Source organism: Platalea leucorodia, assembly GCF_965183815.1.
Source record: "Platalea leucorodia genome assembly, chromosome: 3".
NCBI classification, from domain to species: domain Eukaryota; kingdom Metazoa; phylum Chordata; class Aves; order Pelecaniformes; family Threskiornithidae; genus Platalea; species Platalea leucorodia.
In genome coordinates, this window is record NC_138825.1 from 27,476,808 (window position 1) to 27,499,609 (window position 22,802).

General features: G+C 46.6%; 1 protein-coding gene across 8 annotated transcripts in view; it reads right to left on the bottom strand.

Annotated features, from left to right (window-relative positions):
* Positions 1–6,033: 6,033 nt before the first annotated feature.
* UTP25 (UTP25 small subunit processome component) overlaps positions 6,034–22,802 on the bottom strand; it is a 34,115-nt gene continuing 17,346 nt past the window's right edge. The window contains exons 1-12 of one of the 8 annotated variants that reach the window (XM_082307561.1): positions 21,423–21,531; positions 20,128–20,167; positions 18,699–18,948; positions 17,707–17,919; positions 15,514–15,602; positions 13,746–14,156; positions 12,393–12,612; positions 10,134–10,336; positions 8,719–8,901; positions 7,943–8,055; positions 7,278–7,523; positions 6,034–6,466 (exon numbers count right to left, since the gene is read on the bottom strand). In XM_082307561.1, coding sequence (XP_082163687.1) covers positions 6,220–6,466; positions 7,278–7,523; positions 7,943–8,055; positions 8,719–8,901; positions 10,134–10,336; positions 12,393–12,612; positions 13,746–14,156; positions 15,514–15,602; positions 17,707–17,919; positions 18,699–18,948; positions 20,128–20,167; positions 21,423–21,523 — 2,316 coding nt within the window. In that variant the 5' untranslated portion in view covers positions 21,524–21,531 and the 3' untranslated portion in view covers positions 6,034–6,219. Of the gene's footprint in view, positions 6,467–7,277; positions 7,524–7,942; positions 8,056–8,718; positions 8,902–10,122; positions 10,337–11,025; positions 11,251–12,392; positions 12,613–13,745; positions 14,157–15,513; positions 15,603–17,706; positions 17,920–18,698; positions 18,949–20,127; positions 20,168–21,422; positions 21,532–22,802 lie in introns of those variants that run through there. The other 7 variants (XM_082307562.1, XM_082307563.1, XM_082307564.1 and 4 more) reach the window with 7 other exon arrangements.

Below are 22,802 nucleotides of genomic sequence, written 5' to 3' on the forward strand. Positions count from 1 at the left end.
CTGTAAAAGAGCTGCAGCAAAGTTCCTAGAGTCAAGCCTTCTCACGCTGGGAAGCTTTGCTCTTGGTGGTCTGTACCTTCCTGCTTCGGTCACGCCGTCTTGCTCGCTCTTTGCGCACCCTGATGGCTGTTCCTGCACCGCCAGAATCACCCCGTCCCCTGGCCCTCACAGAAATACTGTGGGACCTCTTCTAGCGTGGGACCACCCCGCGCTGCGGGACCTCTTCCAGTAACTAACAGAGACTTTCCCTGGCATATTTCCCCCCCTCAGTAGTAGCTTGTGTGGTGCACTTAGGCGCTCAAATTTTGAGCGCTATCATTTGGACTCCCTTCTTTGGAAGCAGGACCTTACTGTGCTGCCGACATCTCCTTCGGTTCTTCTCTCCCGTGAGGACAAGGTGGCCTCCTTTGTGTCTAGGGGCTCCTGGTCTCCCATGGACTGATCCCACCAAACATACCCACGCCCGTATTTCAGGCGAGCTGTTTCACAAAGCTCGTAAGCACTCCGAGAGCTTCTGCACCGCAACACAACCTCTGAATGATCCCTCCTTCCTTTGGACTCAAGCAAGCAGCCTCTGAAGTTACTGGAAAGCTTCCAGCTTGCAGCGGGAATTAATTCAGACACTAATTTATTCCTCTGGGGCTTCTTCCTGGTTTAGCTGCATTTTACCAGCATTTAACTGCATTCCACCCTACTCCGCTCACAATACCGATGCGGGAGAAGGGGAGCGAGAACTGAAGTACAAAGCAGCCTGACAGATCTGGAATGGCAGAAGGAGGTGGTATTCCTTACCACTGGCTCTTCCCCTGCTCTGGGAGAGGATAACAGGCAGCAGAGCAGCAGTAAGGCAAGCTACAGACCTGCAACCTCAGCTTTTGGGTTTTTTGGTTAATTTAATCATGTCCTTTAATGTAACAGGGAGAGAGTGAGACCCTGCTTAGGAGCAGAGTGATGTCTGAGAAACATGAAGTGCCGGAAAATCTGGCTTATTCTCCAGCTACTCAAGTTTTCTGTCAGCTCTGGCTGTGCCAGAGGAACCCACAAGGTCTCTTTTAAAAAAGGCACCCCCTGACTGATCATCCGTTGCTTGATGCTCCAATGGTCTTTTCTGGACAGGCCTACCACGTTGACCCCAGCCCCAAACAGCTGCAAGGCCAGGTAAGCTCCCCTCCCTCCAACTTCTTTCCCAGGCTAAAGGAGCGTTGATGATGTGATTGAGCTGATGAATAGGGGGAAGTGCCCGGACCAATACACAGAATAACGTTGGAGAGGGAAATTTAGTAGTTCAGGCTACAGAGACGGCCAGTAGAGGAGACGGCACTGAAGTAACTTAGAGCCTTTTGCTGTGATGAGCTGCTATGATCCTTCCAGCCCCACCAAACACTTACTTTCTTTAGAAGCTCCCAATGAATGAACTTCTCAAAGACCTTGTAAAAGTCCAAATACATTGTATTAACTGGTTCCCATTTATCCATTTTATGTTTATGCTCATGACTCAGTACAAAACCGATTCAGCTTTTCCTGCTTTGATTAAAAAAGATATGCATTATTAAAGCTAAATATTCATTCTTTATTAACCTACTAATTCAATGGCAATGAGGGCTTTTGAAACCTGACACCCAGGGCAAGTAAATAACATGGAGCTTGCTGCTTCTTACCCAGTGACAGCAAGGTACCGGCAAGGGTTTTTCAGTTACAGCCCCTGCTACCAAATTGCCCTTTTGTAAGAGCGTAAAGGAGGGGCGAATAAGAGACCTTACAGCATCCTGATAAACCTCTGGTTTAGCAGTTCTGGCAACATCTCTTTACATTTGTGCCAGTATCAGCGGTAAGAGGAAATGTAACGTCACGTGCAGCATGTAAGGCTTTAGAGGGATTTTGCTGTTTTGTCTGAAAGACTAAGGCCGAATTTCTGCCTTCAGTTGCAGTGACATAATTATGTTGTCAACTGCTCCAAGGTTACCGTCCTATTTTTGTCCTCTGTCTTGTTGTTTCTCTGTACCTTACCTTGATCTCTCTCATGTCCTTTGCTGAAGATTCCTGCATCTCTCTTACATAATAAAATATTTATTTCTCAAGTACCACTCAATGTTACGACTATGTCGACATCTCCATTTCAGGTTAACTAATTCACAGTACCAGCTCTTAGCTGTTTATCCACCCAAGAGCTGGTGGTCTCAACCCAACTCACAGTCCACCTGGTAAAACAAGCAACCGCCAAGCACAGCTGAAACTAATGGTTAATTAAAATGTAACCAGCCCTGTGCTAATTAATTACCCTTTACTGTCAAGCTTAGCACAGAGGATGGGATTTAAAGCCACAGGGACTGAACTGACTTGGATCTAGCGTGGGCAAAAAGCATCCTGTTGACCTGGCTACGGTAATAACACGTATATCACAAACCCTGTGCAGAGCCTTTGAGGCACAGCGCCTTTGAGGCACAGTCTGTAGCATGTCCTGCAGTCGGGCTTTGTGCCCTCCTACTCCTGGGCTGTTGCATGGCACAACTCAGCCCGCGTCGGCGCCTGCCGGCGTAGCAGCAGCACCTCCACCCTCTCTATGGGATTAAGGGTCTCCTGGCATCTCTGGGGAGGGGAAAAGATGAAGCCTCATCCCAGTGACCTTCCCTGGGGCACCTGCTTCCTTCCCAGTATAGGACCTGCAGGAGGTCTCTGAACTGGCCAATATGGCGAGGAGAGGAGCCCTCGGCCGGGCAGGACAGCGGTGGGGCAGGCCGGCAGGCTCTGTGCTGGGAGGGACTGCCGTCCTCCACTTGCTCTCACCCCTCTCCCTCTTTGCACAGCCCCCTCGTACATCCACATAGGCTTTTGTGGACAGGCTTTCCGAACCCCCCCTGCAAAGCAAACTGTCTCATCAGACCCGCGTGGCTACCAAGTCCAAAACAACCCCAGACCCTGGAGAGGAGCTCCTGGGGCTGAGGCCACGGGAGCGTGACTAACGCGGAGCTGAGAAATCCTGGCAGCCTGTGACAGCACAACTGTAAAGTAATTGTTAATTCTGCTGTTGTTAACAAGAATGCTCCAGTTTCTCGCTCACGTGATTCGTCCCGTGTCTCCCAATGACTGCTGCAAAACTAACAACCTGCCTCCTTACGGGAGGCAGCTCCCCAGCGCCGGAGACAGACTGTCCCCAAGTCACCTATCCCTCCCTCCTCCACGTTAATACAGTCACCAGCAGAAGGCTGGCTCTCATCCTGCAAACACATTTTCGGGGAAAAAAAAAAATACATTGCCTGTTTGTCATCTTTGAAAGGAGCAACAAACCATAACAAACCTATTATCCTGATTAGGTTTTACTAGGGAAAAAAGGAGCCATTACTACATCAGCTCATTAGCTGGAAGAACAGTCTTCCTATAGAGACGGGTATGTCTTTCTCTTCATCATCAGTTACTAGGATTTCCTGAGAGATGGCAGATGCTGAAAAGGAATTCTTGTTTAACATCTTAATCCCAGTTTATTTTTACCCTTGGGTTTGAATTCCCAAAAGCTAGCTGCTACTGCTGCAGCACTACCGCCCGTTAGCAGCCGCTGACTGGAAAGCCGCCTGCCTGATGCCAGGCAGTCAACTCATACGCGGCGTTACAATGCCTTTCACAAATAAAAAGAATACAGGATTCATTTTCAGTACTCAGAGACTCTCTTGAAACGTCGACAAAAAAGGATTCTTAAGAAACATCACCACCCCCTTAAAGGTATGGTGCTGACACCAAAATGAACAGGATTTTGTTTCAAATTTGTTTCCTCAAGACGAGTACTCACTCATCGTTGGGGCACTCTTGTGAAAAAGTTGCAAAAAACTTGTCATGCCCAGATTGCATGCTGTCAAGTAAAAAAAGGTAAAATATTGTATTTACTAACGTCTCTTGTTCCATTTGTGTCAGAATTTGAACTTTTTAGAAGTGTTGAACAATTAAAAAAAAAAAAAAAAAAACAACCCAAAACCCCAGATGTACATATTCCATTTCTAAAATTGACTAAGAGTACCCAAAAGAATGCATTAGGTTCAGCCACCTCTCTGAACGCCACGTGATCATCAGGAAAATGCTGTATAAGCCGGGTTCTTAAGTAACTCATTTGCAGCCAGCAGTTGCCCCAGCAAGCGAAGCATTGGTATCCGCAAACACGCACCCAGGCTGGGCCAAACTCTGACCTCAGCGCTCGCCATCTCCCGGTAACTCCCCGTCTTCGGGCCCACTCCGGGACAAACCACTTTGCAGAGCCCTGCCGTGAACTGCACCAGGGAATTGGTTAAAATAAGATAAAAATGGGGCAAAGGAAAAGTTTTAAACAAGACCAAATCCTCTCCCCAGTTCACCGCAATTCTGCTATCAAGTGGGCCAGCGCCCGAGGCGTGGGAACAACGTGTGAGCTCTCTAAGGGCAATCACACATCAACTTGGTGCCTGTGTCCCAGAGCACTAACTGAAGGCAGCAAAGAGGCATTTATACACTACTTTGGAAAACAGCGCGTTACAATTAGTAATCAACATTGAAAACGTAACATTGGTATACACATTTCAAATTTCAAAGTATGTTTGCCTTAAGAACAAACCCAGATAGCCGATATAAAAACGATGAGGGTTTGACTACAATTTGGCCCTACTCCCATCAAGGCACTCTGCTATTAATTTCAACAGGGGCACAGTTACGGCTCTGGCACAAAACTCCTGCTGCTTCTTTAAACAGCAGCTGCGCTGCATCGTGTTATCTCCCTAAGTCGCTATCCCACTTGAGCTTCCTCAGAGGTCAGCTATTCACCTCTGCTAAGTGCATCCGGTGTCCAAAGAAAATTCCTTAATCCTCTTCTGTGTGCTTGTTTTCATATGCACAGCCACAATTCTCCTACATTGAGCCCAGGCCATACAAGAAAAATCCTTGTTTTCCGCTACTGCCATCTCTGCTGTACAGCAGACAGATGTTCACAAGGAGAACGTGGCTGTGGCTGGCTCCTAATCCTCGTGTGCTATGGCAGAGGTACGTAAAATTAACAGAAATCATTACTTAAAATGCAAGGCAAGAAACTGCCTGGATTTGCATGTCTACTAAATGATTTCAGGACTTCAATTACGACCTGAGTTCACAGCCTCTGAGAAATACAGGAATGAATAATATGATAAAGAATTGGCTAAAATTATGTGCCTATGCATTTACTCAAGGAGTTTATTTCACTTTAGTATGTTTACTTAAGCCTCCCAGACAAGAATTCCCTCAAAGCTTATCACAGGATGGATGCTTCCTTCTTGCGTTTGGGCTCGCCTGCCCCTCCACAGAACCGTCTTCCCGCAGTCCTAGCACGTTTACAAAAACTGATCTCTCTACTTTTAGCTCCTTTTAAGTTAGGCTTAGCTTCCTGAAGGAGAAGAAAAGAAAGAAGAGGCAGCACCATGACCATAAGCAACCACTAAGAGCAAAAGAAAAAAACCAACCAAAGGCCCACCCATGGCGTGCGAGAGGAGACCACAGGCATTTACAGCTGCACCACCTGGTTTGGCGCTCCACAACAGTGCTTGGCCTATCCTGGGGCTAGGCAGGCCTCGGCTCATCTGCCGACCAAGTGCAAATCTGGTTTCCTTTGGAAAAACTTATCCCTGGTAAAACTGACCGGCCAGAGGGCTGTTGGAAATAGGAGGCAGAGATACTTAGGTCACTCAGGAAAAAATGCAAGCCCATAGCTCCTACCCCAGCACATTCACGGATTCTCACAACTGTCGAGTTGAAGCCAGTTCAACTCCCATTCAGCAACGCGCTTCTCTTGAAGAGGCTTCGCCTGCACCTCCCTTACATAGCCTTGGCAGAATGGTGACGGCATTAAATACTTGGGCACGTTTCTTCCCCTAGATTAAAGGAAAAAGTTGCCTTTGATAAAAGAACGTGAGTTTGCTATGCCTGAAAATGAAGTGAAGCAATCCAATCAAAAGTTATTTGGAGTATACCAGCGAGTTTTTCAATATACAAGAAGCGTAGTTTTAGATTGATTTTATTTCTATACAGAAGAAACATCCAACCCTGCTTTCCTGAATGACATCCTTTCTTGTTGGACAGAGTACTGAAACATAAATTTTAATACTATATGAACAATTTCCACAGAATATTTAGTAAAAGGGAGTAAAAAGTTTAATACTTTTTTAAAAAGCAATATTAAAAAGTGCATTAGGAGTAAAATCCAGGTCCTTCTAGTCATCTAGTCTGCAATATCACTTATTCATTTTCTCCTGTAACAAAGAGGTGCACGTTTTTCTTGGACTGTAGCATTTGAGCTGTGCGATCTATGCCAACCACCGCAGCCAATTTCTGAGCATCATACTTGGAGTACAGCACAGTACAGGTCCAAGTAGCATCCACTCCGTTGTCCGTGGCCTTCATCATATTACAAATCTCACTGTAGAAGTGGGCGTAGGTTGGTAACTCATAAAAAATGAGGTTCCTAATGCCTTTTATCGTATACCTGTAGTAGGAAAAAAACAAAAAAGTAACTTTCTTGCCAGTTTTTACAAAGCGTGAATGGTAAAACATCAATCCTATCTCCGTTCTTCCAATTTCCATCAACTTCAATGCACATCGGTTGTAGCTCAACTCTACAAACCCTGTGTCATGAAGGCTAAACTTAACACAGATGTGGAATTAGGGGCAGGGGGAGGGCAGGTCTAACACTGCCAGGCACTGTGACTTCCTCTAAAGCACAGACCACCAAATTCTGCAGTATTCAGCCTCTTTGGCTTGGGTGTTAAGACAGTAAAGCTTGATCAGACTGAGCCTCATGAAATTTTTCATATTTGCCAAAACATCTTCTGCTAATAGAAGAAAATGTGGCATTAGGAACTTCTAAACAGCTCCAGTCAGGACGCAGCAAATTTTCCAGGTGGCCTCAGCTTGCTGTATTGCATTATTGAACCAATTACCTACCCTGTTCCAGAATTTTATGTAATTATTGTGGCACAGATGAACACAAGTAAAAGGCACAACGAATCCAATTTTGCAGGCTATATCATCCTGTCCTGACATCAGTGGAAACTGGCACCACTTACCTTCCTGAATAAAGCCCCGCACATACCAAAGTACTGGAGTCTCTGCAAGGACTGCTGACAATGTGCAAAAATTTTAAAGCAAACTGAAAAGGTCTTACTTCAAGTCAAAGAAGTCCTCAGGGAGATCCAACAGATTAAAAAAAGCAATATAGCCCATCTATGATTAAGGTCAGACTCTACTTCCAAAACAGCACACATGCAACTCAAAGGAAAACTCGGTTCACAATTCACCTTTTGTAAAAGTGGAAGCGCTCAGTGAACAATAAAAACTGCTTCTCTCCCTTGAGAAAGAACCGTCTTGCTCTGCAGACGCCAGCCTTTTTAGTGTATTCACAAATGTGAGTAAAATTCAGGTCCTCTTTCTTGAAGTAATTTCGAAGACGCACGTAGTCAAAATAGGATGGAACATAAATGAGCGTGTGTGACATGATGGCATCGCGGTACTCGGGCAAAACTTTATCGATGAAAAACTGAAACCTGAGTTAAGAAAATAAATACGTTTTAACCAGAGTTAACATTTAGCTTTCCAATACTGATACGACCTCAAACAGGAATATCATCAGACAGAAGAGACTACAGAAGATTTTGACTACATTTTTCCTTCTTTAACTTCATAGGATTTCCACATGTGTAGAAGACAAAAGGCAAAGGCTTTATCAATACTACACAGTTACGGTAGAGACTGGTATTCCTTTCCCAGACTTTATTCTCCAGTGCCTTTGGCAAGAAGTTCAGTATTCCCCTCCACCTGTGCAGAGCCTAGCCTGCATCGGAAGACTAACGAAGGCGTACTTCTGTGAGGAAATCACTTTGTGCTCTGCAGGGAACGGTATGCGCAACTAAATCTGAAATTGCAGTCATTAAGGCACAGCAAAATAGCCTGGAACACGGAGTACCTTGTATCGATTACAGAAGTTAAATTTTCAGCGTCTAGCCTCCGAAAAACATGAGGAAGCTGGACCACAACGTGGCTAATGGAGCCACTGAGCGGTACGTTGCGGACGGCCACCTGCGAGAAGAAAGTAGGACGTTAGGGAAGCAGCATTTCAAAGGCAGCCACGCTCCAGACAGCTTTCTGCTGATAACTCACATCTGCAAGCAGTGCGCAAGCCTCTTTTTAAGAAAGCTCTAATACAAAACTACATTCACGTATACACACAGCAGATCTGTTAAATATGCATGACCACTGCTTATGCTCTGACTTCCATAGACTTGAGATGAACAACTAAGGTTTTTACTTTTCCTGTTTCTTTCAAAGTAATAGCAGTTTGTGTTTCTTATACAGTGGGGGGGGGGGGGGGGAGGGGGGAAAGGAAGCAGGTGAACCCTCCATTTAACAAGAAAACAAATAAAACAAGATAACTTGCATGTGTCAAATTAAGAAAAAACAAAGTCTGATTTCTGACATGAAACAGCTACCCATGAAAGAAAAGGATCAAATATATCATCGCAAGAAGAGTAGTTCTTCACGCCTCTGGCACAGCATTAGAAATTGTCATGCAGCGTCACAAAGACTCAGACCGAAATACTTGGGTAATGGAAATGACTGGCATACAGACAGTCTTTCTACAACTGAGTTATGGAATTTTTCCACGCGTTGGGTTTTCTGTTCCTCTCCCCCTCCCTTAAGCCAGCATTTAAAAGAAGGCTTTCAGCTCCTCTGTGAACTCACCTGCCCCATGTAATTGAAGCAGTGTTTGTTGAAGACAAAGTTAATCTGGGGATCCTGAAGAGCGCTGAAGAGCAGCGTCTGGCGGTAGTACTTGGACCAGTTATTGAGATTCAGCATCCGCACTCGGGAAAAGTCTACCCCGTGGGAATCCAGGGGCAGCAGGTTAATGTGCTTCATCAGGTGCTACACAGAGAGATGGAAACACATCGCTACTGACTGACACCCCTGCACCCAAGCTGCACGAGCCTTAACCGCAGCGAGAAAGTGGGCAGGGACGAGCAAGACGGCACAGAATATAAAACAGCAGTGATCTCCCAAGGCACAACTGTCTGGAATTTATTGACCATAGCAAGAGTAATTTACTTGATTTCATGCCACAGAACTGAAAGCTACCATCAGTAACAATAACCTTTGCTTCCAATCTTCTCCCACGAGGCGAGTCTAATGGAGTTGTTTGTTTGTATTAACGTCAATGGGCCCAAGGTTTCTGAGCTAAAAGAAGCCCAAGTGCAGTTCCCATCGCGTTCAGGGAGAGTCTGGGTGCACGTGAAGAAATTCGCTTCATTTTGGCCTCACTGAATGATGCCTAGGACTGGCATCGCTGCCGCTGCACGGCAGGCAGTCGCGCCCAAAGGGAAAACCAGGAAACGGTCCCCAGGACTGCTGCTCTGGATAGCGTGTAGGCTGACGTGCCTTTCCTGGGACTCCCCAGGAAACAAGACACAGTCTGGGCTCATTCAAAACGTACAGTAACATCATGCTGTCAAAATGCACGGCCCAGGTATCTCAAAGGTGTTTCTATGTGGGGAAAAAATCCAACCTTTCAACCTTGAAAACGTCTATTAACCAAAAGCCAAAAAGCATGGGTACTACTGCATGCAAGCCACAATCCCAGAGCAGTATTTTCATTACACATACAGGAAAATCTTCATACTGTTTAACTTTGGACGTGACTAATGCTTGGTATCCCTACAGTCAGTGGAGACAAGCACCAGCTCCTACTGCTTTCTGGAGGAACCTGATTTAGGTTGTACAGATTCCTCACACGGCTGCAATCTGAGACACTGAGCAGTCAGACAGCAGGCATATTTTCTCCCAGATGTGATTAAAGGCATCATCATTATCTCATCCTGCAAGATAATTAAAACTGTCCAAAAAACTGTCTGATGAAATACGCCACTAAAGCACCAAATACTAAGATTTATAGAGAAGAGGTGCTGAATACTACCAAAATCTGTAGAAAGAATATTCTTAGCATAAGGAAAATATCAGGGTGGAGGGAGAAAAAGGAACAAGCGTACACATCTGGAATCAAGTCAGTAAAAACTAGCAACACTGCTCACTGCCAAAACTAAGTTATATCAGACTAACGAGACACAGTACAACACAAAAATGAATACATACGGAAAACGCACCAGAACGTGTTCCCAATTCTGCATCAGGTAAATATCTGCTTGATCAATTATGAGAATTTCTATTGATGATAGAAAATCAAAATCTCTCTTCTTCTCCCCCTCTGCGCCAATAATAGTCCTCATACCCAGGGGAGAGGCAATGATGATATCCGATGAGTAAAATGGTGCATAGAGTCTCATACTCTTCTGAAGAATCGCAACTCCTGTCCGACAACAACCAACAGCAATTTCTTAGTGAAGGTCAAGTATCAACCATTTTCTTCCAGCAGGCTCTGCAACAGCACCTCCTACATTTCCTCTCCCTTAACACATAATAATGATTATAGCTGGACAAAACCAATCTGCCTCAAACTCTTCTTTCCCTGAAAAGTGCTTACCCCCCCGCTCCCATTTGACAAGCATTTGGCAGATTTTCATGAAGTTTGGCAAACTCTTTCAGTAGTACTTTTTTCCAGCTTTTTCAGAGCCTAGACAACATTTTTTAACTGAAACATATTTTTTGTGATTTTCTGCTAAAAAAGGGGGATGAGGGGGCTGAAGAACTTAAGGAAAAAAAAAAAAGAAGCAGAAATTATTAACTACTTTCTCCCTAAATCCTAGACTTTGGTCTCCACCATTAGGTAGTATAGTAACTTTTACCTTAATCTGTCGTAAAAGATTCAGTGTGGACCTCTTGACTATAAACTGCCTTTATTCACAGGGCCACAAGAATTGCTACTAAAACGCAAATGAAAAGGTTCTTCATGTTACGATGACTGACAGAGTCGCCAGTCTTGCACCTTCCCTGGCACTGCTTCTCGCACCGCGTGTTGCGGTGTACGTGCCGACCTAGCTTATGCATCACCCCTCATGTTAAAGAAAGGAAAAGGAAGGAATCAAAGGAGTTTGTTACCTGTGTCGTAACTACATGGCAACATTGCTAGGACCCACAGTTTTCGGATCTAAAAAATCCAGGTAGTCCGGACCATATTCAAACCACCCACTACAGTCTGCCCAACAAAGGTGTCTCTGCAACTTCTCTCCCTCTCTGCGTGAAGCCAGCTATCCCGGGCACAGCTGAAGGCACGTGCGAGAATTTCACACGGCCAGCAACAGGGACGCCTCCCGCTATCTACTTTAACCCAACGATAAAAATGGAAAAAAAAAAAAAAAGGCAGGCACAATTGGTTGAATTTCCAGGAAGAAGATACCACTTGTCACAGCATATACACAGTTTAACAACATCATGTCTTTTTCTGTTTAAAAATGTATACGGGTTGTTTTAGTAAGGCATAACCAATGTGCTTTAAATTACATCTTTGTGCAGAAGTAACAGGGTGTGAGGCACAGTAAGAAAGAATAATTATTCTGCTTCTGTGATTTGCTTCTGCAAGTAACAGCACTGAAAGTTTCTTCAAGCATTTCTTCCCACTTAGTAAGTAGATCAAGCAGACTGTGGTATGGGAGAGGACTGAAAGGAAAATTATTACGCTACTGAAAGTGAGATGCTCTCAGCCAGAGAGATATTCACTGGGGAAGGAAGAAAGACTGAGTGGGACCTGCTTGCATCTTCCACTGTATCATTAAATCTCTCGGGATGCCAATTTATCTTTCAAGGGGCAATAATTTCAAAAGCCTCTGATCTGTCAAGTTAAGTTAGAAAAACTGCCTACTCATCATGGCAGCTCCAGGAACCATGCCACTAGCTAATTCTCCGCATACTGAGTTACTGAAACAGCATGAGATTACAATATTATGAAACAGTCTCAGATTTGCTGCTTGTCCAACAGTCCTATTTGCTGGCTACCCCTCTGCTTCCATGAAAGCCATGGGCGGCACAGCAGAAAACTGCTTCGCTCAGCACTGAGCTTTAATTTTGTTCCAACCATTACTGATTAGAAGAGACTTTGTGAATAGGCTGATTAAAGCCCAAAAATTTTTTTTTAATAACATGAAAGACTTTGCTGCATAATCAAGGCTATCCTCTTTAAAATGAGGTGTGGGCAGCCCTGCTACAATAAAGCAATCATTGCATTTTAAGTGATTCCGAACCTGATGTGAAAATCACTACTTTTGTATTTTCTCTTCCTTTTTAAGTTCTGGCAAGGCAAGAAAGATTTTCAGAAAAATCCGGGTTGCCAGTGCAAAACCAGCATGAATACCAGAGAGCCTAGAGTCTCACCAGAACTTCCAGCCCTGATAGCTCCTAGACATTTAGGAAGAACTTGTTACTTCTTAGTTCTTTACAAGCTAAAAATCATCTGTTCAGTAGGTCATTACCAATTCTGAAGTGGTCATCAATGTTGCCAGCAAAGACGGCTTCATAATCTTCAGGTCTTTTCAGGTTGGGGGGCTTCTCTTCTGGGTCAGAGCCAAACTCCCCTTTGAAGCGCTTTTTATTACTTACATCTATTTTTCTTTTGTCATTCACTTCAAGAAGACTGATGAAAATATGCACAATTCGCAAAGCACATTCCCTGAAGGGCACTATCATCAGTACCTGCGTAGTTACAACAGAATAACCCATAAACCATGAACATTCACAGTTAACTGTATGGTTTTTTTTGACTTAGATCTGCCGTCATGGGCCATCCCAGCAATCAAACCAATTCTGACACGTAGCAAGGAGGGAGGATGCGCTGGGACACAGTCTGCTCATGAACAGGTACTGGCCCAGTTTGGTTCCCCACCTCAGTGGGGAACCATGAGTTCAGTGTGCTTATGAACAGGTACTGGCTCAGCTTGGTTCCCCACCTCACACCCAGGGTACCATAACAGGGGAACTGAAAACTAAGCACATTCTCCTGTTCTCCCTACCCCCCAAGCAGGCAAGAACTCCCACAACACCCAGACAGGGTCAATGGCTGGCTCCTGGATGGCTGGCAATAGCCTCTGCACAGCACTCTGAAACATAAATACCTAACTGGGGAGTCCACACAGCAACCAAAGGCTTTTGCCAGATGTGCAGCAAACGCTGAAACCAAACTTTGGAACTGTGCAACGGGTAACTGGCACCACCAGTGACAGGCTAGCCCTAGCTGAATCCACCTGGCTATCAACTAGAAGATGCTGTGAATCCAGGGAGCCTTGGTTTGAAGCCTGCTCCACCAACTATGACAGGTGGCCTTGATGACGGGACTGGGATTCTCTGAGGTCTCCCAGGTACAGAAAGACCTTTCCATGCAGGCAAGTCCTTACAAGCGCCTAAGGACAAAAAAATTTTCTGGGACATCCCACACTGGGTGACAGCCTACACTACCTGCACTAACACTGAAAACCAATGCGGAGGCACCTTTCTGTACCGGTAGATTTAGAAATGGAAGCAGGAAAAGGTGACGTGTCAGTCTGTAGTGACAGGGGGACAAAGACAAAGAGAAGTCAAACGCATGGCTCAGCACAGAAACAGGCTGACCGACAACCCCGTGCTGCCTGCGTCTCGCAGGGTATTTGCCGTGACCACGGCAGACAACTTCCAGACACGATAAAGGGATGTGGAAAGGCCCAGGCCCAGGAACGTGTCACCTGAGAGCGCAGCAACAGAAACACTTCTGGATAATGTGCCAGGATGTTTACGCAGCCTGACCAGACAGCCCGGGTGGGGATGGGGGAATCACACTAACGAAGCTCTCTTACCTTAGGTCTAGTGAGCCCCTGATCCCTGTAGTCATCATTGTCAGTCCCTGGCTTCTGGTCTCTTCGTTTGGCATTGTTACTGAGCACCTGGGCATTTGCCTTCAGAATATGGTTCAAAGCATGCAAGCAGTAAGCGTGTCGGATTTCTTCTCCATTTGTTAAAGCATTTCTTTCTGGATAGAACAAGTCCCGGTACGTATTCATGATACAGAACAGCTCTCTTTGTAACGGGGTAAAAAAGGGATCGCTTGGTTTGTTCACTGAGGACAGAAATTGTTTATTCACTTTTGGCCAAGTGGATTCTAAAGGCTTGTGAAGATAAAGCTGTTTCACATCAACTTCTTTGTCTGCTTTCAAAGTTTTATGTTTCTCCAAAGTGGAAGAAAAAGTTAGTTGGCCCAGCCTTGGCCACTGAAACCAAACAAACAAACAAAGAGGAGTCATATGTACCAAACTTAGTACACTTAAAAGCACATCACCACAGTTGGCAGTTTAATCAAGTTCATGAAATTTGAGAAATATCTTTTCATAATACAAAGTCGAAACCTTTTTTTCAATGCACAATCTCTTCCTTAGAGTCTACCAGGGTAAATAATAACAAACTTGAGCTCAGTAGATCTGAATGTATTTTGCAGTGATGTGTCTATAACTGTCCTCATTTTACAGAGGAGAAAACCGAGGAAGAGGAAGGATCATTTCTGCCTATCCCACCCAGCAAATCAGTGGCACAAACCAGGGACAAGATGAGAACCCTGGAGTCCGACTACGCTTATAGATCAGCCGCACTGAGGTACGTACTTTGTTTAAAGATGAAAACAAAACCCCATTAGTGACTAAACCCAGACGTTGTGAATCAGTCGCTAAATGCAATCTTGTTGGGAGTCAGTCTGATTTCGAGGGCAAAAGCTATCAGCGCTGTAGGGGAAAACTCTAAGCCTTCTGCAAGTTGTCCCTATCGATCTCTGTAAAGTAGCTACACTAAGTTAAGCAAAGATATATCATGCATTGCTTCAGGTGGCACTGGTATTTTTGGCCACCATATTCCAAAAAAAAGAAAAAAATAAAATAAAATTTAAAAATCGCAGCTTTCTCTCTGACTGACTAACCATTGGATATCTTCCAATGAATGTCACCCAGCATATGGCTGACCAGAATGCAAGGCAACCCTCCAAAACAAAATCAGATGCGAAAAAGTTAGGAAGCAAAGGTTTGTCTAAAAATGAGTATTTTGAAAACCACTATTCTCGCTCAAGCAACGAGGTGGTTTTCTGGTGCTGTAATTCACCTATCATTTCCAGTATTAAGTATTAAATTCCCCTTTACTAGCTTGTAAACGTGTACAGAGATGCAGCCATCTTGAAGCAAGAACGTGAAAGTGCATCACGAGTACTTTTGAGGCTGGTCATGGTCACCTCACCAGTTCAGTTGCAGAGCACGTTGTGCTGTTACCACTTGGAAACCAGTCCTGTTCCTACCCAGTGCCAAGAGTACTAAACCTGTGGGTTTGGGACTACAGATCAAACTCTGAAGCTATGTTTTTCAGATGTGTCGCCATATGCCTATTTAACAGCAGACTTTAGATTTCAACACTCGCTCGGCACTAAGTGAAGAAGAAAACACTTCAGCAACAACACAGTGACAAAACCTTGACAATTCTAGTGCCAACAGCTAATAAGAACAATTATGAATCTACTTCACCTGTATTAAAAAAGTGTTATTTTAATCTAGGCATCTTTAGGAACTCTGTATGGCTACAGAACGCTGTTACCTTGCTTTGACTTGAAGTTTTAGGAAGCGTAGGCATTTTTTCTACTTCTTTTTCTTCAAATTCTTTGTCCATGTGCTGTTTAAATGGATCTATTTATAACAACAACGAAAAATATCCTGAGAACTATTGTAGCTAATACTGGAATAAAGTTTCAGAATGGATTTTCAAATGACACCAACAGTTTCCATGCTGGCCAACACCACAGTTAAAACTAGTTATTTCAAAGCACTTGGAGATGAGAGAAAAGATGTCAAATTCTCTCTACAAGAACAGAGAGAACAGATTTGACAGATTGCTTTTAAAAAAAAAAAAAAAAAAAGGCAGCAGCACTTATGGAAGTACTAGAACTTTCAATCACAAAACAAATGTTGGACAGGAAAGGAATATGTAGTAGAAAACATGGTGGCAATTTTCTGCCTTGGGCTCTGACACATCCACCCCTTGCAGGTGAAATAGGCCGTCTGTAGTAAAGACCCCAGTGAACTTACTGCCCTTCTTAATTTAGAAACAGTTCTGCCCAGAGCTTTGCATCTTTGGCCAGTGGTATGAATACAGTTTGTGATAAAGCAGGGTTTTGGGGAAGGGAGGCAAAAATTGCCTGAAGTGAGCAAAAAGTCTGATTTATCTAATCAGCATTTCTTCTTGGAAAGGAAAGGAGAGGCAAGGAACTGTAAAATCGTATTATATTCAAAGACACTGGCACGCACAAGTCACATGCAAAGCTTATTTTGAAAACCAAGCTCTGTACACTGCTTGCAGCACAGCAGCACTCACCGCATAAAGAAAGCTAATTAGAGAACACTAGCGCTTGCCAAAGGATATCTAGCCCACATATAAGTTATCCAGGCAAAAGTCAAGACATCTGCTAATTATGAAACTGTTGAGAATATCTTCCCAGCAACGCAAATGAACAGGATATCATTTAACTGTAATACAGGTTCTCTCTTCAGTTGAGTTTTACCGATTCCAGTGTTTGTCAGATAAAGTAGAGGGAATAATGTGAAGTATTTGCAGGAATTCCGGTGACCCCAGGACCAGAGTAGAAATCCATCCCCTTTCTGCTATCTTACATGACTCATTTTCTGTAACAGATTATAAAGCCACTTCCAAGCTACAGGAACCCACTGAAAAGTAGTGCATCATTTATACGTTGAACAAAGCTGTTAAGATACTTAGCATGCAGTTGGAGAGCTACAGTTCTCATTAAAATGCAATGCCAGCAGCCTAAGTAATATTCTCATGGTAACAAGAACGAGCTGTTTTTTCTATCACATGGCCCTTTGATGCTTCCACACATTTCATGTATCAACTAGGCTGCCTCCCAGATCTAATGTCAGCTGCTGCTCCACGATGACAAGCCAGCATCACTAGGGATGCTACAAACATATTTCACTCTCTCAAACTATGCCATCTGATATTAAACCCACAGAGCATGAAATACGAATAGAAGCTCTGCAAGTGCCAATGCGTGGCATACCACCGAACGATCGCACACCCGTGCGCGCAGTTATCTGTATTACACGTGGTGGGACGACTCCAACACTGAAGCTCAGGTTGCACCCATCAGCGCACCGTGGCGCCGAGATTCTGGGCTACACCCTTAAAAGATACCACAAAGATGCTCCACTGACACCTCGTGCCATCCTGATCCTGGTGCGGTCAGACTCCTCGGCATAACCTTCAAAATTCAGAGAGCCCTGAGCATTTGTCTAAATTACCGTGGCTGCCCCAAGCTTCCCAGGATCTCACCTCTAACTCCACTGAGTCGTGAAGGATGCCCTCACAGGTCAGCTTTGTGATTATCTCCTGCCCTGTCTGTGCCAAGAATATCTTCCAGTCACGTGCAGGCTTGCAGGGCCCTTCATATGACACTAGCATTTTAAACTACTATTAAAGCAACGGAACAAGATAACCCCCTCCACGCACATTTTTAGTTCCTGATATTTCAAGCTTTATCGGTCCTAACAGAAACTACGCACAGATCCCAGCCCACAGGGGCTACAGAAAACAAACGGTTCAGCTACACGTCTGCATCCCTTATGTAACCAGCTCACGTGTGGGCAATACAGTGAATAATGTAGCGGAAGAAGGCAGAAGCTATACAGCGTATCATTAGGGCGTCTGATAATTCACACATCTTTACGGATACTCCTCTAGAGGCAGATCACTAAACGCAAACATGCTGCGGTTTACCTTCTGAAAAGGCTGGTGAAGAATTGCTCTCTCTCTTATCTGCATTGCAATCTCCACTCTCCTCTTCCATGAAATTGGTTTCCAAGCTAAATTCAGATTCATGTTTCACATCAGTAAACTCCTCAATTACTCCATGACTCGGGTCACAAGAGGTATCCGCGCCATCAGCCTGCTCCTGGCCCAGCGTCTGCTCTGCTGCATCTGTAGCTGTAGCTTGTTAGAGAGAGAAACGGGTTATATTCTCCTGGGAAAGTTGCTGTCTATAGCTACCTCTTGCTGGCTAGGTTGTTCCCTTTGAGTTACCAGTTCTTTTTCTTTCAATACTCTATCCAAAAAGATAAAAGCAGGCTTTGTATTCTACAGTAAAGATGACTTTTGGCTAGCAAGCCAAGTGTTACATAACATACAATGTATGCTTCCCCAGAGAAAATTAAAGAAATAACCTATCCGGGGAATATAAGTTTTAGTTTCTAAAGACACCAAATAACTGAAAATAATAAAAAGTTGACTCCTCTCTCCCAGAATTTCTTTACAGACTTCATGAATGAGGATGCCTCGTCATAAGGGAAAGGAGGTTTCCTTCCAATTTACATATTCTTTCCTCTGCTACGAGGCAAACCTTTCCCTCCTCTCGGTGGCAGCAGCCAAGCCAGATGCTGTGTGAGAGAACAGCTTGCATCTCCCATGAGTGGGTGAGAACCCCTGGTATGCTGCTCCATGTGGATTTCCTCTGTGCTGCCGCACAAACAACATCTGAGGAAGCAGCAGCGGGCTGTCTGCCGGAAAATGAGCACAGCCACCCTCTCCCCTGCTAAATCCTTCAGCAGCTGCTGCTCCCACCCACACAGAGGCAATGGAGCAACAGAGTCTCCAAGCCAGAAGAGCACCCAGCCAACGCGCCAGTCTACACCAGGATCCTGGCTAAAAACATATATTATTTAAACTTTCTAATTGAGACAATGTTTACCAAAGCATGGGAAAAGACAAACTACCTTCTTCCTGGTCTGGTACGTCATTCTTGTCTTCTTTATCTCCATCTGCTTCTCCGGTCTCCTGGGACCCTTCGCTGTCCATTTCTGTCTCACTTTCCCCAGCTTCTTCTGACTCACTTTCATCTTCCTCTTCCTCACTCTCAGACTCAGGAGAGGTCTTCAGGGTAGCCAGGAGCTTATGATATACAGAGAACTGTTCCTCTTCAGTCTCTGAATCGCTTTCTGCACTTGATTTATCAGAAGTCTCAGACTGGAAGGGAAAACACAAGTGTAAGAGCAACAACGGTAACTCTATTAGGCAGCTGGCAAATACCCTCACCTCTAGTTCCCATGTTATGTTCGCCCTCCCCCATCCTACCCTTATGCAGATGCAATGGGAGTTTTTCAGAAATCGCCATTTTATGCAAATCGTTATGCAGGACACCTCCATTTAGATTCTGAAAGCATCTTGGTAGACTTAGGCCGAAGTGCCTCATTCTGCACTGATTTGACTTAGAGCATCACAAAATTTGGTTCTTTCAGTCTCAGCTGAGTGAGGACATTTGATCTCCACAGACAAGGCATTCACCGAACCGGCACTGGATTTTCTTAAGAAAACCACACATAGAGCAAAAATTGTAGAAGGGCACACATGCAAGGGACAGAGCACACTGAAAATGCTCCTGGCTTTCAAGAAGGTAAGTAAAATAGCTGTCAGTTGACAACAGTCCGTTTGTCTCAGCTGTAAAGCTCTAAGCTTCAAACAAGCCAGACTCAGAGCCCTGGGCTCACACAACCCAATGCCAGTGTGCCAGGTTACAGCCAAAATTATAGTGAAACCAGGAGTATAAGCACAGCACCATCTACTTCTTTTTAGCTCCTTTCAGCCCAAAGAGGAAAAATCAGTAAATATGATATTAGTGCACAAATGCTAAAAGAAACAAATGAATCAGAATAATTACTTTTTCCACACTGAAACTTTGAAGTCTTTCATTAATCTGATAATAAAGGAGGTTAACAAATCCTGACTGAAGGAAAAGTAAAGCACTGGCAATCTGAGGAAGAGGAATAAGCATCAGCATACTTCTTCATTCAACAGAGAACGAAACATCTCCTAACTCGTACCACGCTAAGTTTATTAACATTATTAAAACAAATTAAAGCACGATTTACTTTTCACTGTGACTAAGTAATATGCAAAAAAACCCAATAAGAGCTATGTTATTTCCTGCTGCTTCTGCCCTCTCACGGTATTACAGTTTCGAGTTAGACACTGTAGAGAACACTACAGAGCCACAGAAAAATTACATTTGTTTTTTTCTCCTAAACACAGGTTTTCTAAAGGGAACAACTTAATCAGCCTGAATAACTTGGTAACATGCAATGCTACGTGTTTCGCTTCACTGAACTACTCAAAAATGAAAGTAAGGAAGAAATAAAAATATATTACCAGTTCACAGATTTGAGTTGCTTCTGATCTTCCAGAAACCCTGAAAAGAAAGCACTGAAATATCTTACTCCATCAATGATGTTATACACAGGATGAAAGAGATGAAGGGGAGAAGGAATTAATGAGTTACATGAGACTTAGAGAAGTTAAAAGAAAGCTTAAAACCAAAGCACCATACAATTCTCCCCAAGAAAACAGACTCGGCCCTTATCCCGAGAGGTCACCCTCTCAGGGGATGCTACGCTCCGTATGTGATGCCTAAGCGCCCAAGCACTGTAACTGATCAAGAAGTGAAACGTTTTAAAGCAGAGTCTGGCTTTAACCAGAAGATGAGGTGTTAAAAGGAATCTAACTACATGGGTAGCTTGTACAACAAAGTTAACCAGAGCAAGAGCCTATCTCTAGCACTAAATATTGATCTATGAAGTGGGGAAGAGATACATCTACTACAGGAAAACCAGTGTTGGGACTGCAGTTCTGCAAACAAGGCACCGTACAAGCTGAGCTTAAACTAACCTCAACTCTTTCAAAACTACGCGGGGCCTTGAGCGGGACGGAGCGTCGCTGGCCAGGGCGAGGCACAGGGCAGCGCTCCCCGGCCGGCCAGGGCTCTGCCTCCCGTCCCAGGCGCCGCAGCCGGGAGGGCCCCGCGGTGCCCACACAAACCAGCCCCGAGCACCATCTGCCTGCTGCTAAAGGCACGTCGCGGTAAACTGAAGCGGCGACCCGACGCTGCCTTCCTCGCAGGCTTCTAAGCCCTTACAGCAGCAGCGAATCGCGCAGCGTCTGGGCTGGGCGCCCGTTCCTCGCACCTTCGCACGGGGCTGCCGCAGCAGGTACCCTTCTGAGGACGGGCACCCCGCGGGGGAAGCCGCGGCTCCTGTCACACCAGGCCTTCGCTGCCGCACCGCCGCGGCCTCGGCCAGCCCAGAGAGGGGCGTGGAAGGAGCCGTGGGCAAGCTGGAGCCCCACAAGCCAAGGGACGAGCGACTGTCCGAGCAGGAGCCGAGCCCACGCTCCTCCGCCCTCCCCCTGCTCGGGGCAGCCCCGGGCTGCCGGCGGTGCGGCGTTTGCCGCAAGCAAACCCGAGCCTTTCTTTCGGCTTTCGAGCTCTCCAGCCCACAGGCGGCAGCGCAAGCTGCAGCTGCAACACCCCCCCTGCCCCGGGGGGGCCAGGGAGGCACCGGAGGGAGCAGCCGCTGCCCAGGCCGGCTGGGGCCGAGCGGGGCCATGCGGGCCTGGAGCCCCGGGGCAGCCGGTCCCGCGGGAGAGGAGCGGCCCAGCCCGGCACTCACTTGTCGTAGAAGGGGTGCTCCTCCCCGAACTCCCTCAGGTGCCGCTTCTGCTTCTTGCTCAGGCTGCGCAGCAGCTCCCGCCCGCCCCGCCGCTTCCCCATGCCGCCACCGGCGCCCAGCCGCGTGGGGCGCTCCACCGCGCTTTACGGCACGCTCGTAACGCGCCGCCGTCGCGCTGCCGTACGGCGGGGCCGGGCCGGGGCTCCCGGTGATGGCGGGAGGGCGTCGCGCCGCCGGCAGGTGGTTCGGGCCGCCTCTGGGGAAGGTCTGGCCGTGGGGCGGCTGGAAGGGGAGGCCGCGGGCGAGTTCCCGGGCACGGGCCGGGCGTCGGCCCGCGTTTGCCGGAGGCGGCGGAGGCGTTCCCTGCGGGGAGCCACCGTCCCCCTTCCCCGGGCTCCCAGCGCCGGGCTTCCCCTGCGAGGCCCGGGCGCGGCCCCAGCCGCGGCTCGTCCTCCCCCGGGCGCCCTGCGAATCCCGGCGAGACGGGAGCGGCGGGCGGAGCGGCAGGAGAGGCGCCGCCGCGCGCTGTTCGCCCCGCGCGCTCCCCGCGCGCGCCGGGGGATGCGACTGGGCCGGCGCGGGGCACCTGCACGAGCCAGGGCTGCGCCCAGCTCCTGCGCTGGAAGCGGGCGGCGCGGGGCGGCGCCGGGCCTCCCTCACGCCACGGAAACCGGTTTTAATTCTCACGGCGCTATAGGCAGCGCCGCGCTGCTGCCGATCCCCGCGCCGACACCGAAGCGGCGGTAACCGCGCTGCGCCCTCGCCTGCCCAAGGGCCCGATCCTCCCTGTGCGGCGGGGAGCGCTCCGAGCGCAGCCTCTTCCCAAACCGACCCCTGATCCGCTGCGCTCTGCTACAAGCTGCACGGTGTCTGGAAAAACCTCTACAATGAGGCCGGGGGGGGGGGGAGGAAGAGGCCCAACAGAAGTGCTTAACGTTCAGACTGCTTTAATCTAAAAGGTAAAAATCAAAAGCTCCAAATGAAATCACGCTACATTCTGGATCTTCTAACGTCTGACTGCCGAACCATACCAAACGCTGCTCTGAACGTGCGGTTTAATGCTTTAGCGTGCACAAAGATACACCGTGCCCCAGAAACCACCTTACATTGTGTCAAATAAGAAACTAAAGGCAAACCCAGCTCTTTGAAGTTCTTTCTGTTCCGTACATCCCCGCGCGTCTGTACAACCTCGCAGGAACTCCCCTGACCCTCAGCCGGCAGGGGCCGCACGGGGGGCGACGATGCCGGACTCCGCAGCCTTCCCTCCTGTACAACGTGCGCAGTAGGTCCCAGTTTGTCTCCTGGAGAAGAGAGTACCAGAACCAAGCGAAAGCAAGGTAACTCCAGATGGGATGGAGGCAGGGGATAACGTTTTAGCGG